Source organism: Vulpes vulpes, chromosome 5 (genome assembly GCF_048418805.1).
Source record: "Vulpes vulpes isolate BD-2025 chromosome 5, VulVul3, whole genome shotgun sequence".
Classification (NCBI taxonomy): Eukaryota; Metazoa; Chordata; class Mammalia; order Carnivora; family Canidae; genus Vulpes; species Vulpes vulpes.
This window is the reverse complement of record NC_132784.1, coordinates 92221285-92235578: the sequence shown is the minus strand read 5'-3', so window position 1 is coordinate 92235578 and position 14294 is coordinate 92221285. Positions and strand designations below refer to the sequence as shown.

Genomic DNA, 14294 nt, shown 5'->3' with positions numbered 1-14294 from the left:
TAACCACCTCATAAGAGATTGACTATAAGCCAGAATGCTAATTTATATAACTTAACTTCCAAGGGGACCCTGATACTAATATATATGGATCAGTGCATTTTATTTATTATGCATTTTATTCCTAAGGGAAAACCCATATGGACAGCCAAATTATAATCAGAAGGTTCAGTGAACATTGAACTAGACGATTGTAGACGGCCTTAAATGTTTGCATATCCCAGGATTTTTTAAATTTTATTTTTATTTATCTATTTAAAAAAATTTTTAATTGCCAACATATAGTATAATATCCAGTGCTCATCCCATCAAGTGTCTTCAGGATTTAATTCCTGGCCTGCTGGACTCTCTTTGTATTCTTGTGCCAGCTCATCATCTCTTATTACTTTAAGTACCACCCACCTGCTGACGTCTTCCAAAGCCATTCCCTCCTCTCTCCCTTGAGCTGTATGCCCTAAGCCACCTGCTTGCTGGATATCTCCCCTTGTACTTTACCCATAACCTCAAACTCCGTATAGGCAAACCCAAGCTTTCCCTGTCTCCTTTTCTCAAGAAAAACCTGCTTTTTGTGTGTTTCCTATCAGTAAATGGTATGAGTCTCTGTGAAGTCACCCAAGACAGAGCCATGGGTCTTGATGCTTCCTTCTGGCTCACCTCGGCTATACCAAGCCCTGTTAATTCTTCCCCCAGCATCTTTCCACATCTGTCCTCTTCTTTCCATTTCTCTCAGCTATGTGCTATCTGTCCCTGAACCACTGGAATGCTCTCCTGTCATCATCCTCTGCTTGATGTCAGAGGTTGTTTTTTCAATAAAGTATAAACTGCTCATGTCACTCCTTTGCTCTAAATTCTTCAAAGGCTCCGTATGTCCTAAAAGATAGATCCAATCTATACATTGTTAGATACAATCTGTGGCATTGCACACAGATCCTGTTGTAATCCAGGCCTGCTTACCCCTGCAGTCCCATCTATCGCACCTCCCCTCTTAGGATAATTTATGCCCCAACCTAGGAGTCTCCTATTTCCCCAGTAGGAGAAAATAGATGATTTAGATGAATCAAATTTAGATGATTCTGTTCCTTCTGCCTGGAAAGTCAAGTGTTCCCTTCCCCATTCCTCAAAACCCACCCTCTCTGCATTGCCAATCACAAGGCCCTCTACCCTTGGAGAAGAATAGTGTGAATTCTTTCCTCCCACTCCTCTACCCCATATACTACTTACCACTAACATGTATTCATATTACACTAACATGTAATAACTAACATGTTATTCTTAACAGGTATTAAGTGGCGACCATGCAGAGGTGCTGTGCTTGGTGCTGGACTTATAATGTCTTCTGGCCAATGTAATAAGAAGTCATAACAAATGTGATAGAAGGATGTATGACAAGAATGCACGGAGAAACTCACTCTGTGTCTTTTGTGTTTAATATTAGTCCTCCAAAGGCAGCCTGTCAGCTCTTCTAGGCTTTCTACTAGAATAGTGCTGGTAGTTTCTTCCGATGACTTCCAGTAGAAAAGAACAAGAGCTATTTGTCTCCTGGCCACTTCCTGAACAAAGAGAGTTGCCCACATCCTTCAAATGAAAATCCCTTAAATCAGGAGAGCTCCCTTGGTCTGGTGAGACTTCCTGCAGGCAAACATGCCACATAACTCAGGTGATGAGACCTGAGTCATTTACCCATGGCCACATAGCTATTCTGTGAGTCAAGATAGGATGCATTCCAGGTAGGGGCGCCTGGCTGGCTCATTGGTAGAGCATGTAACTCTTGATCCTCGCTCAGGGTTGTGAATTTAAGCCCCACAGTGGGTATAGAGATTACTTAAAAATAAAATCTCAAAAAGGAAAAGAAAAAGGATGCATTCCAGGTAGAAAGAATATCTGTGGCAGGAAGACAAGTTGATGGAGATGAAGGTCAAGACTGGGAGGTGATGGGTTGTACTCCTTACTGTGTGGTTTCTTTTCATTCATCTATTTCTCTGCCTTGGGAATAGTCTTTTTCTTCCAGAAGGTGCATTCTGTGATTTCTTTATAGACTTTCTGTTCTTAGATTCCTGTGGATTCGCCATCTGGTTTAAATAGACAAGTCGCTGGGGAGGGGGGCATTTCTGTGTGGCTAGTTTTGAAACCGGCCTTGTGGAAAGCCAAGAAGCTGATGGGAGATAAGACCCTTAGACCCAGGAGAAAGAAAAGAATGAGGGCTGGGTGAATGGGGGTGGCGGTAGGGCTGTTGGGGCTCAATAAGAGAGGAGTCTGCAGGAGCTGGGAAGGCCTGGAACTCCAGGCCCTGAAGGATGGAGGGAAATTTGCACAGAGAGCAGGGAGGACGCACATTCTATATCTGGAAGCTTTCTCTAATTCTCAAGCCTGTACATTCCTTATTGGCTATGCCAGTTTTTGCACTCTGCTGAGGAGTCTTTTCTTGAATCCTTAGAAATTCCATAAACCTCACAAAGATGATTCAGAGGGTGAAATATATCCATTTGCTAATTTCATTATTTGTACTTCTTGGAGAGACAGATAAGGGGACAAATTACCATATGGAAAAGGTGGATCTAACCCCTTAGCCATCCACCCTGCACTCCTACCCCACTATAAACTAAAAAATCTCTCACACAGTTTACCAACTAGAGATGTCTGATTTTTCAAGTGTAAAACGCCCCTAGGAGTGTTAAACTGTCTCAGCTCTTCTTTGGAGTGAAGTGACTTAGCACTTAGCTGCTACCAAGAACCCTGGGAATGAGAGGTGTATATGGGGCAGAGAGAAGTCTAGAAGAATTCTGAGCAGGGTCAGCTGCCTCGGTGCTGTGCTTGAGTTGAGATGGTCACAAGCATTTGGGAACACTGAAAGCACCAGTCTTCTTGTCTGTTAGGGTCGCTTCAGTCTGGGCTGGGCAAATCTGGGCTCCCAGATAGGTTCACTGTCTTTCCCACCAATTTCTCTGGGAGAAAGAAAGGTGCAGAGGAAGCTGAATTGCAGATAAAGTGGTGGAGATACACATGAAGCCTTCCATCTCCTTAGAGCCCATAAGACAGGAGAGAGGTTTCTGTGTGCGTGGGTGATGAAGGCTGAACTGGCAGGCATGAGGTGCTTTTGGGGCTCAGGAGGGAGAGAGCGGGCCTGGCCGAATTCAGTCTGGCCGTGGCCCTTAGGGTCCCTTTCTGTCCTCTCCTCCCATCTGCCTGCCTTCCCCCCAGGCTGTGGAGAACTTCATCTATTCCTGTGCTGGCTGCTGCGTGGCCACATATGTCTTGGGCATCTGTGACCGGCACAATGATAATATCATGCTGAAGACCACCGGCCACATGTTCCACATAGATTTTGGCCGCTTCCTGGGCCATGCTCAGATGTTCGGCAACATCAAGCGGTAAGTGATCTCCTGAAGCCCAGCCATGTGTGGAGGGCAAGGAGGTCAAAAGAAATGGTTCCAAGCTGACCACAAGCCCATCATGGAAGGGGCGGCACTGGAGCCCCCGGGCTGAGCAGCTTTTGAAAAAAGCCTGAAAGAGAAGTGAAGTCCTTGCAGGGCCTTGCAGGAGGTGGGGACCAGCTCTTCTCTCTCCCTGCTGAGGACTGAGCAAAGGGAAATGAGCCCAAACTGCAGCAAAAGGGAATACAGTTAGATATCCAGGAAAAATATTGGTAGCTCACGGACAAGGAACCAATGAAGGACATCTCTGGGGATTTTTTAAGACTAAGGTAGGAAGAGAAAAAGTTAGAGCCCCATCTATCCCGGTTCCCACAGGTAGTGAGGGGAACCATTCCCTGATGCACCCCACAAGGTAGGGGGGGCTTCTTCCTCCATGTTGACATTCTACCTGTATGTTCCCTTTGGCCCAGGGACCGCGCCCCCTTTGTCTTCACATCGGATATGGCATATGTCATCAACGGGGGTGACAAGCCTTCAAGCCGCTTCCATGATTTTGTTGACCTTTGCTGCCAAGCCTACAACCTCATCCGCAAGCACACCCACCTCTTTCTCAACCTCCTGGGCCTGGTGAGGAGCTCCATCTCTTTCTGAACACCTCCTTCTTATCATCTGGTGCCATCTTTAAGACTTTCCTGTCTTGATTCAAAGAATTTCTGGAGATCTACTTCTCTGAGGTCTAGATAAGGCAGGGCCCAGACAGCCGGGAACAGTGGTGTCTGCGCAGTGTCCGACTTCCCACCCCAGCCCCTCAATTCCTGTGGCCTTCCAGCCACTGCCCACAGCATCCATCCACCACCCTCTAGGAGGGCTAGGGAGTCTAGCTATAGAAAATCTTGCCTATGGGAGGAAGGAGCAAAAATTTCTGGTTGCCCATTCTCCATTTTTGTTTTCCTTCTAGATGTTGTCCTGTGGGATCCCTGAGCTCTCAGACCTAGAGGACCTCAAATATGTATATGATGCTCTGAGACCTCAGGACACAGAAGCCAATGCTACTACCTACTTCACCAGGTAACACCCTGTGCACGGAACAGTTCTGCCCCCTGCCCCCCCTGCCATTCATCTCCAGGCTGCCTGATGGGGAGGAGGAAGGCTAGGAAAACAGGTGTAGCTCAGATGGCAGAGCCTAGAGTTGACAACATGTGTCTGCTGTCCTACCTCAGCCTCCGACTTAGGTAAATCGCTTGACTTCTCTGACTCCGTTGCCTGTCTGCGCTTTGGTGCTTACTCTTGTGTATAGAGCTACTGCAATCCCTTAATCCCTTAACTCACATTCTTGCCAAGTCTTGGTCAAAGACTTTGCTTATGGGACTTCAATGGATTTTCTTAGTTCTTAGCTCTCTGGATCAGAACCTTGCCCTTATCAAAACATGGAATTCCATGATTCCATTTTTCCATACTTGACAGTGATTCTAGGTACTCTGCATGGAAGCAAGGAAGTGTCTCTGTACTCATGTCTATAGTCCTGTCCCTGTAGGCGATGCCTCCGTTTTGTCAGGCACTCTTCGGAACTTGGCAAACTACATTTTCTCTGTATGTCTCACATAGAACCTCTCCTTTTGGTCTGAAATCTCTAGATTGAACAGTGCATGGTGAGGTTCCAGTGTACTGGAGGTCTACTGTATGTAGACGTTTTCATACTGACCCTGTGGTGGAATCCCTAATTCCTTTCTACCTTGGTTTAACCATCTTTGGCTCAGGAGGGCAGCGAGGGGAGATAAGACCCCAGGATTCACATAAATAAATTGCATATAGATGATTGTGTGCCAGTCAAATACTCTGTGAGGATATTACACAAGGAAAATGATTCTGAGTTGAGTGTTAGTCTCAGGTGTCAGAGCATATTTGTTGAGATTGCCCTGTCCCAGCAGTGGGGACTTGGGTCCATGGTGACATCCTTTTCTTCCCATCCTCCTACACCAACAGGTTGATTGAGTCCAGCCTGGGCAGTGTAGCCACAAAGCTCAATTTTTTCATCCATAACCTGGCTCAGATGAAGTTCACAGGCTCAGACGACCGGCTGACCCTTTCCTTTGCCCCCCGAACACACACGCTCAAGAGCTCTGGCCGCATCACTGATGTTTTTCTCTGCCGCCATGAGAAGATTTTCCACCCCAACAAGGGCTACGTAAGTGTTTTCTCCAATGTGGCCCCATCTTGTTCCCCACCACCCCCATCATATTGGGGTTCTGTCTCTTCACAGCCACATAGTGGACAATGCAGTTGTGAGCATCCCATGCTGGATGCAGTGCAGTCACAGATCAAACTTCTCCCCTGCCCCAATGGGGTGCTAGAATCAGGGAGCTGAATTGGATGTGTGTTCCTTCTGGGTCAAGGGTCCTATGAAACATGTGCAGAAAATGTTTGTTTTCAGATTCCTGCAAATGTACAATCATCTTTTTCTTTGGAGACACTTTTGCCTTTTTCCTTTTGGAAAGTGGGCTTCCCCAACATACGCGCGTGCACACACCCCCCTTCCCTTTTCTATTTCCTTACCTACTCCCTTCATTGAGTGTACAGCGTTTGGCAGGTATTTTCTAAGACTTGGACCTTTGCAGGTATATGTGGTAAAGGTGATGCGAGAGAACTCTCATGAGGCCACTTACATCCAACGGACATTTGAGGAGTTCCAGGAATTACACAATAAGCTGCGACTGCTCTTCCCTTCTTCCCTCCTGCCCAGGTACCTGCCCCCTTTCCTCTCTGCACAGGGGGATCCTGGGGAAGGAGATCCAATAGAGGGTGGGCAGGACTGCCGGATCTGGAAACTACCCTTTCCAAGATCTGCTTGGTATTCTTGGCCTAGTAATGAGTGTGGTAACAGGTGTGCCCCCTGCTGGCTGGGTTTCCGGACTCTGTTCAGTCTTGAAAATGAGCTTGGGTCCACATGCCAGGAGAGAAAACTAGAGCTCAAAAGGCAGAGGACTGAGTGGATCTGAAGATGTTTCTAAGTTTCTTAGCTTTTAAAGAATAAAAGGTAAATAGATAAAACGTGGTGTATACATATGATGGAATATTAAGTCTTAAAAGGAAGGAGATTCTGGCACATGCTACAACATGGATGGACCTTGAGGACATGATGCTCAGTGAAATAGACCAGTCACAAAAAGACAAATACTGTGTAGTATTCCATTTATATGAGTCCCTAGAGTAGTCAAAATGCCTTGAGACCAAAAGTAGAAGGGTGGTCACCAGGGCTTGGAGGAAAGGAGGGAGGAATAGGGAGCTGTTTAACGGGTCCAGAGTGTTAGTTGTGCAAGATGGTTGGTGATGGTTGCACAACAATGTGTATCTAAGGCCACTGGACTGTAATGGTTCAGATGGTAAATTTTATATTCTGTGTATGTCACCACAATTCTTAAAAAACGAGTTTTCAAATGAATTTTTATCTTGAGGAAAACCGTGAGCTCCTCCGGGGAGCCCTAGGACTCTGTCCAATAGCTTGGTTTTCTTGCCTGGGTTCCCTGGAGCTGCCACGTGAGATGGGCCAGAGTGTGTCCACTGGGGGAGCCGCGGCAGGAATGGGGCCGGCTGCTGAGAAGTGTGGGGCAGGTCGCTGAACATGCAAATGAAATGTGACAAAAACCTGTCGCTGCTTCCTGCTCTGCCCCTGCCGGCCCCTCCTGCGTACCCACTGCCCACCTGTCTCAACAGCTTCCCCAGTCGCTTTGTGATCGGCCGCTCGCGGGGAGAGGCGGTGGCTGAGCGGCGGAGGGAGGAGTTAAACCGCTATGTCTGGCACCTGACCCACGAAGCCCCCGAGGTGGCCGAGGTGGGTGGGCTCTCCTCTGCTCCCCGCAGTTGGGGCGCTGGGGTGGGGGTGGGGGTGGGGGGAAGCGGGGAGGGGGCGAGCCCGCTGGCTGTCAGGATGGACTTGACTCTTGGGGTCTGTCTGACTGCAGGGGAAGGAGGAGGGGGCGTGAGAGAGGCAAGGAAGGGGAAGGGGAGAAAGGCGGGAGGAGGGGGAGGAAGGGAGGGAGGGTCGTGCCCATAAAGGCAATGTGCAGCCTCAAGCAGAGAGAGACATTATGAGACATTGACGTATCAGAAGCTTCCAGAGTGCTGGGAGTGATCAGAACCTTAGGAAGGAAGGGGTTCTTGAGGCAAAGGAGTTTTTTTGAGCTGGTTGAGTGTATTTACCTAGATTTTTTTTTAAACAGATGCTATTACAATGAGCATAAAAACAAATGGAGACACCAGGAGCCCCATCCCCCTGACAAATCATCTAACCCCCTTTCCATGTTTCCTTATTTGTCTATATGCAAATGTGACTCTTAACCATTTATGATCATAGCTTCAAGATCACTCTGTAATGTATTTCTCACTTAGTATAACTGTAAATATCTGTACCAAGTTAATATTTTGACTTGCAATACCAAAATCTCCTTAACCATTTGCTTCTTAAGAAATATTTACATTGGGCAGCCCTGGTGGCACAGTGGTTTGGCGCCACCTGCAGCCTGGGGTGTGATCCTGGAGACCCGGGATCGAGTCCCACATCAGGCTCCCTGCATGGAGCCTGCTTCTCCCTCTCCCTCTGCCTGTGTCTCTGCCTCTCTCTCTCTGTTTATGAATAAATAAATAAAATATTAAAAAAAAATATTTACATTATGTCCATTTTCCCCCCACTATTAATGCTAGAGTAGGTATTTTCATACATTTTAGTTTTTGTTTTCCCTAACATAGTTAAAAACTTTCTCAAAAGTAGAATTCATGGTCTCTGTCCAGGGCTGGCTTAAATATTTCTCTGCTTGAAAGGTGTGTGTGTCCATGGGGAGGGTGTGGCAGAGAACAGACTGCTTTTGACCTGATGTGACCTGAGTGTTTTTGGTTTTCTTTCCTTTTTAGGTTTTCTTTCCTTTTTAAAAACTTATTATGAGAACTTTCAAACATACAGAAAAGCAGAGAAATAATAATGTGTTCCTATATGTTCACCACCTAAACAGTTAATATTTTGCCATATTTATTTCATCTATTTTGTAAAAAGATTTTATTTATTTGAGAGACAGAGAGATAGAGAGAGCGCACGAGATAGGGGGAGGGGCAGAGGGAGGGAGACAAGCAGCCTCTCCACTGAGCAGGGAGAGGTAGGGCTCCATGCCAGGACCTTGGGATCATGACCCGAGCTGAAGGCAGATGCTTAACTGACTGAGCCACCCAGGTCCCCCTGCTTCATCTATTTTTGTATGAAGTAATTTTAAAGTCATTCACAGACATCATGACATTCTATTCCTAAAAAGTCAGTATGCATCTCTGAAAAATAAAGACATATTCTTATATAACTGCAGTATCATTATATCATCCAATACACAGTTCATATTCAAAGTTTCTCTGTCATCCCCAAAATTCTTTTTACAGTTGGTTGGTTTGAGCCATGATCCAAACAAGAAGTACATATTACATTTGGTTGTTCCATTTTTACAGGAAGAAAGAGAAAGAGAGATGAGTAGGGGGAGGATCGGAAGGAGGAGCAGACTCCCTGCTGAGCAGGGAGCCTGACACAGGTCCTGGGATCATGACCCAAGCCAAAGGCAGACGCTTAACCAACTGAGCCACCCAGGCACCCCATAGGCCTCTTTTTCTTTTTTAAAGATTTTATTTATTTATTCATGAGAGACAGAGAGAGGTAAAGACACAGGCAGAGGGAGAAGCAGGCTCCACGCAGGGGGCCCGATATGGGACTCGATCCCGGGACTCTAGGATCAAGCCCTGGGCCGAAGGCAGGCACTAAACCGCTGAGCCACCCAGGGATCCCCACCATAGGCCTCTTTTAATCTGGAATAGTCCCTTTCCTTTTTTTTATGGGGCTGTTGTCTTTTTTTTTTTTTTTTTTTTTTTTAAGATTTTGTTTATTTATTCATGAGAGAGACAGAGACGGAGAGGCAGAGACACAGGCAGAGGGAGAAGCAGGCTCCATGCAGGATCCTGACTTGGGACTGGATCCCGGGTCTCCAGAATCACGACCTGGGCTGAAGGCGGCAATGAACCGCTGAGCCCCCGGGGCTGCCCTGGGGCTGTTGTCTTATTGAAGAATGACTCTGTCTCTGATTTCATTTCAGTGTGATTTAGTGTATACCTTCTTCCATCCCCTGTCCCGAGATGAGAAGGCTGCAGGCACCAGCCCAGCTCCCAAGTCCTCAGGTATACTGTCTTCTCTGTCATGTCCCTGCCAACCTCTCTGAACCATTCCCAGGGGTAGTTCCTCTTGACCCCGCACCTTCCTAGTTCTCTTCCCTTGATGTGTCTCTGTTCCTTTGCTTACTAGCTCAAGGTTCTGGCTTCCCACTCAGGCTGTGGGTCCTGTAACTCCTCGCACAGGTTTCCCAGGGACCGGATATTCAGTTGGTGATCACACACACAAATTGGATAGACCATCTTAACCTGATTCTAAATCATGTTCACGAACCTTACTTGGTAGTTCCCCCATGGGGGTATCAGGAACCCAACATGAAGATACTGGGATGGGTAAAAGAAAACAGAAACATCTGCACAGCACCAAATGGGGACAGAACTGGGTTCATGACCTTTCTTGACTTTCTTTGTCCCTCTAGATGGCTCATGGGCCCGGCCCGTTGGGAAAGTGGGAGGGGAAGTGAAGCTGTCCATCTCGTACAAAAACAATAAGCTCTTCATTATGGTGATGCATATTCGGGGCTTGGTAAGTACACACATGGTCTTCATTTGGTTCTTTATCTTCTTGTACTTTTTCTTACTTTGGCAAGTAGCCTAATTACTTTGAGCTTTTTTTTTTTAAAGGATTTTATTTAGAGAGGTTGAGAGCATGGGTGATGAAGGGCATGGGAAAGGGGCAGAGGGAAGTCTCCCTGATTTGGGGCTCCGTCCCAGGACCCCAGGATCATGACCTGAGCCGAAGGCAGATGCTTAACCCATTGAGCCAACCAGCCGCTCCTACAATGAGCCTTATTAAAATGAAGATAATGTTAGTATCTACCTGGTAGGGTTGGGAGGGTGCATACAGAGCATATAACAGATAGTGGTAAGTGTTCTGGCAAGAAATAAAGCAAAGAAGGAATACTGGGGTAGAGCGAAGTAGTGGCAGTTTTATAAAGAGTGGTCAGGGAAGCCCTCATTGATGAGGAGGTATTTAAGTAAAGATGGAAGGAGGTGAGGATTGTTCCAAGCAGAGGGAGCAGTTAAACCCAAAAGCCCTGAGTCAGGAGCCTGCCTGGGGTGTGCTGGGAAGTGCAGGGGGCCCATGGTGGATAAAGGCTACAGAGCAAAGGGGAGAATAGTGGATGGACAATAGGGTTGGAGAGGGCACACCACACAGAAGCCCAGGTCCTACAGTCAAGACTGTGCTTTTACCCTGAGTGAGATGGGAACTATTAGAGGCTTTTTGAGCAGAGGCAGGACAAGATCAAATTTATGTTTTAAAAGGATCAGGTTGAAAAAAAAATAAAAATAAAAAATAAAAGGATCAGGTTGGATGAAGCACTAATTGGCTGGCCTTCCTCAAGCACCTTCATCTCTCTGACTCATCTTCCATCTCTTGGGGGTTGCTTGGATCAAATGACAAAATAGACAAAGGCATTGGGTAAGGCGGGAAGATCTCTAGGGACATGATGGCTCCGTCAAAACAGACCAAGTTATGGCATGCCCCGAGCATTTGTATGAAAAGAATAGACTGTGTATAATAGGCAATCAGATTGATGTTTTAGGAGGACATCTAATACTGTCATGGGAGATATTTCTCTCAGAGTGGAGTGAGCTGGGAAGCATGTTACTGTGCCTCACAAGAAGCCAGTTGTGGGGGGTCAGAGTCGGGATCAGGGTATGTTCGCAGAAGTGGGGATAAAGACGCAGACATAGGAATCTTCTTTTTTAAAAAAAAATTTTTTTTTTAATTGTCATTTCTTTTGTAGCAAGTGCTCCAGGATGGGAATGACCCGGACCCCTACGTGAAGATTTACCTCCTCCCTGATCCTCAGAAAACGACTAAGAAGAAAACCAAGGTGGCCCGGAAAACCTGCAACCCTACCTACAATGAGATGGTGTGTGGGGCATGTGCTAGGGTAGGGCTGGGGCTGGGGGACCATGCCTATTGTATTGGAATGTGGCCACACCTATCCCTTCAATTGTGCTGCTCTCCCGTTGCAGCCAGCAGGATTGCATACCTGTGACACAGACCATGCTCTTTGGCCTAAAAGCCTAAGATGTTTCCTATCTGGCCCCTTCCGTAAACAAGTTTGCTGTGACCCTGGGGGTCAGGATCCCACAGCTGGAACGTGGCCTCAGCCCTGTCCTGTTCCATTGGGAAGAGCAGATTGCTGGTCCTTTGTCAATAATGAGTGGCAGCCCAGTCAAAAGCCCTCACCTGCCTGACCTCTCAGCAAAGAGCAAAGTTCTTTAAAGCTCTTCTTGGGTTCCGAGGGCCTTCTCTATTCCCCTGAACTCTGGTTGGGGGCTCAGCCAGACCAAACCCCCACAGACCTAAGCGTCTCCCTTTTCTGTGTGCTGGCAGCTGGTGTATGACGGGATCCCCAGGGGAGACCTGCAGCAGAGGGAGCTGCAGCTGAGTGTGCTGAGCGAGCAAGGATTCTGGGAGAATGTCCTCCTTGGGGAGGTGCACATCCGTCTGCGAGAGCTGGACCTGGCCCAGGAGAAGACTGGCTGGTTTGCGCTAGGATCTCGAAGTCATGAGACCTTGTGAGCCCAGCAGAGCAAACCCCCTTCCCCGCCCTGCCTGGGAACCACCTGCTGCTGGGAAAGCCCGGGGAGTAGACTCTTCCCCTGCTTGATGTGCCCTTTCCTTGCAAAGGGGCAGGGCCCTTGGCAGGCCTCCCCTCTGCCCAGGTGGGTCAGGCCTCCGTGATAGGAGGTAGGGAGAGTAAGATGCTCTCTGCTATCCCCTCCTCTGCCGAACAAATTTGGGTTGGTTGTGATAAGCAGCCCCTTGGAGGCTGTGAGGTGGCAGCAAAGTTTTAAGTTTACCTTGTGTCAAGGGAGCAATGCCTGGTTTAGGGGTGAGTGGGGTGGGCTGTAGGAAGTAGCATTTTGGGGGAGGGTGGGCGGATATCTTTATTTTTATTTTTAAAAAATGAAATAGTAATGTTGTCCTGACTGGACAGGAAGCCTTGTGAGAAGGGACTTAACATATGCCTCGGAAGGCAAAAGAGGAAGACTGTTTGGATTTTTGTATGATTAAGGTTCTTATTGGACTTTTTGTTAGGTTTGTGTTTGTTTGCTTATTTGTTTTTGTTTTTTGTTTTTCTATCTCTAGGACCTAACTTGGAGAGGGGCCCGGTGGGTCCTCGGTGAGAGCCCTCCCTCTCTGAGGGCAGGTCGGGGAGGGGCAGGGAGGGCTGGTGTGCTGGACAGAGGCCCACATGGGGCCTTTCTGATTTTGCCTCCAAAGGAGAGCGATGTGATACCTACATCTGTAAGGAAGGGCCTTCCGAATGGGGCTCTGCAGAGGACCTGTAATTCAGGGACCTAGGCTCTTTCAGGGAGGATTTTTCCTCTCATCTTCCCCTGCTTTGCTAGGACTCGCCCTGAAATACTGTCTTCTACCCCTCCATTCTCACGGGCCCTCTGGGGACCATATGGTCCCTGCGAATACGCTGGGGGTGCTCCTCCATAGGTCTGTCTCCCTTCCTTTTTCTCTGGTGGGATAAAGTGCTGCCTCAGCTCTCAGATTTGCATCCACCCAAGGGCATCCTGACCCTGGGAAGGGGCCTCGGCTGCAGATGCCAGGGTGTCTTGTCACCCGTCACACCACTCCTTTTTCATGTGCTGCTTTCCCCAAACTCCATTTCTGTCACATTTTTAAAATAAGAATTTCCCTCATTCTATGGGGCCATAAACCTGTTTAGTCTGGAGCCAAAGGGATGCCCTAAGTGGAGTAAAGGGGCATGGGGTGTGGGATTCCAGTGATGTTCTTTGGTTGTGAGGAGGCTGGATGGGAGGGCATGATTGGTCCCTTGGAGCTGAGCTGGGAGGGAGAGACTGGGTCTCTTAGCTCTTACACTCTATTCCCAACCAGACGGACTTCGGATTCACACCGTGCTTTACTCCAGAGGGTTGTATTCCTTAGAAAAAGAGGAAGAGACTTTGAATTTGATGGTAACTTTTTAAACCGCAATCGGCGGAATGTACCCCATGATTGGGGCACGAAGGTAATCGAGGATCCTCTCAACTATACCTCCCCAGCTTCCCTCTCAGCTCCAAGGTCAGAAATTCCCCCATTTACTGACTCATTCCATAACTGGAGAAAGAAGTTTCATTCACTGAAGCCACAGGGTAGTGAGGAAATTTAACTTTTCTTTTAGTTTAAAAATGTCAAGGGTAAAGTGACCACTGCGGGGAAGGGCTGGGGGAAGTGGGGAACAGAGGTGAAACTTCTCCAGATGAATGGACCATAGTTGTGTTACTGGCTTTTTGCCTGTAGCTCATTTTATTTTGACCTTTTGTGCCCCTGATTTAAAGAGGTCTGTGTACTGTACCCACTTCCCAGACATCCTTATATCTGCTACTTTCTCTGGAATTGTATTTTCCAATAAATGACATTTGAGAAAAACGAAACTATTCATTTTCAAGATCTGTCAATATTTAGATTAAAACACCGGCTTTAGGGACACCTGGGTGGCACCTGCCTTTGGCCCAGGGCGTGATCCTGGAGACCCGGGATCGAGTCCCACGTCAGGCTCCCTGCCTGGAGCCTGCTTCTCTCTCTGCCTGTGTCTCTGCCTCTTTCTCTGTATCTCTCATAAATAAATGAAATCTTAAAAAAAAAAAAAAAACCTGCTTTACATGATGAAAATAATAATAGCAGATGGACTTACAAATGGTGACTTTGAGATGCCCTTGTACACTCATTGCACTGGGCATTTAACATTTGTCAGCCAAATC

At 47.4% G+C, this 14294-nt stretch overlaps 1 protein-coding gene across 3 annotated transcripts in view; it reads left to right on the top strand.

Annotated features, from left to right (window-relative positions):
- The window catches only part of PIK3C2B (phosphatidylinositol-4-phosphate 3-kinase catalytic subunit type 2 beta), a 66303-nt gene extending 52336 nt beyond the window's left edge, over positions 1–13967 (top strand). For all 3 annotated transcript variants that reach the window (XM_072759377.1, XM_072759378.1, XM_072759379.1), the window contains exons 24-33: positions 3196–3365; positions 3839–3995; positions 4327–4436; positions 5352–5553; positions 5984–6108; positions 7080–7197; positions 9485–9566; positions 9977–10083; positions 11309–11437; positions 11908–13967. In XM_072759377.1, coding sequence (XP_072615478.1) covers positions 3196–3365; positions 3839–3995; positions 4327–4436; positions 5352–5553; positions 5984–6108; positions 7080–7197; positions 9485–9566; positions 9977–10083; positions 11309–11437; positions 11908–12096 — 1389 coding nt within the window. In that variant the 3' untranslated portion in view covers positions 12097–13967. The remainder of the gene's footprint in view (positions 1–3195; positions 3366–3838; positions 3996–4326; positions 4437–5351; positions 5554–5983; positions 6109–7079; positions 7198–9484; positions 9567–9976; positions 10084–11308; positions 11438–11907) is intronic.
- The last annotated feature ends 327 nt before the right edge of the window (positions 13968–14294 follow it).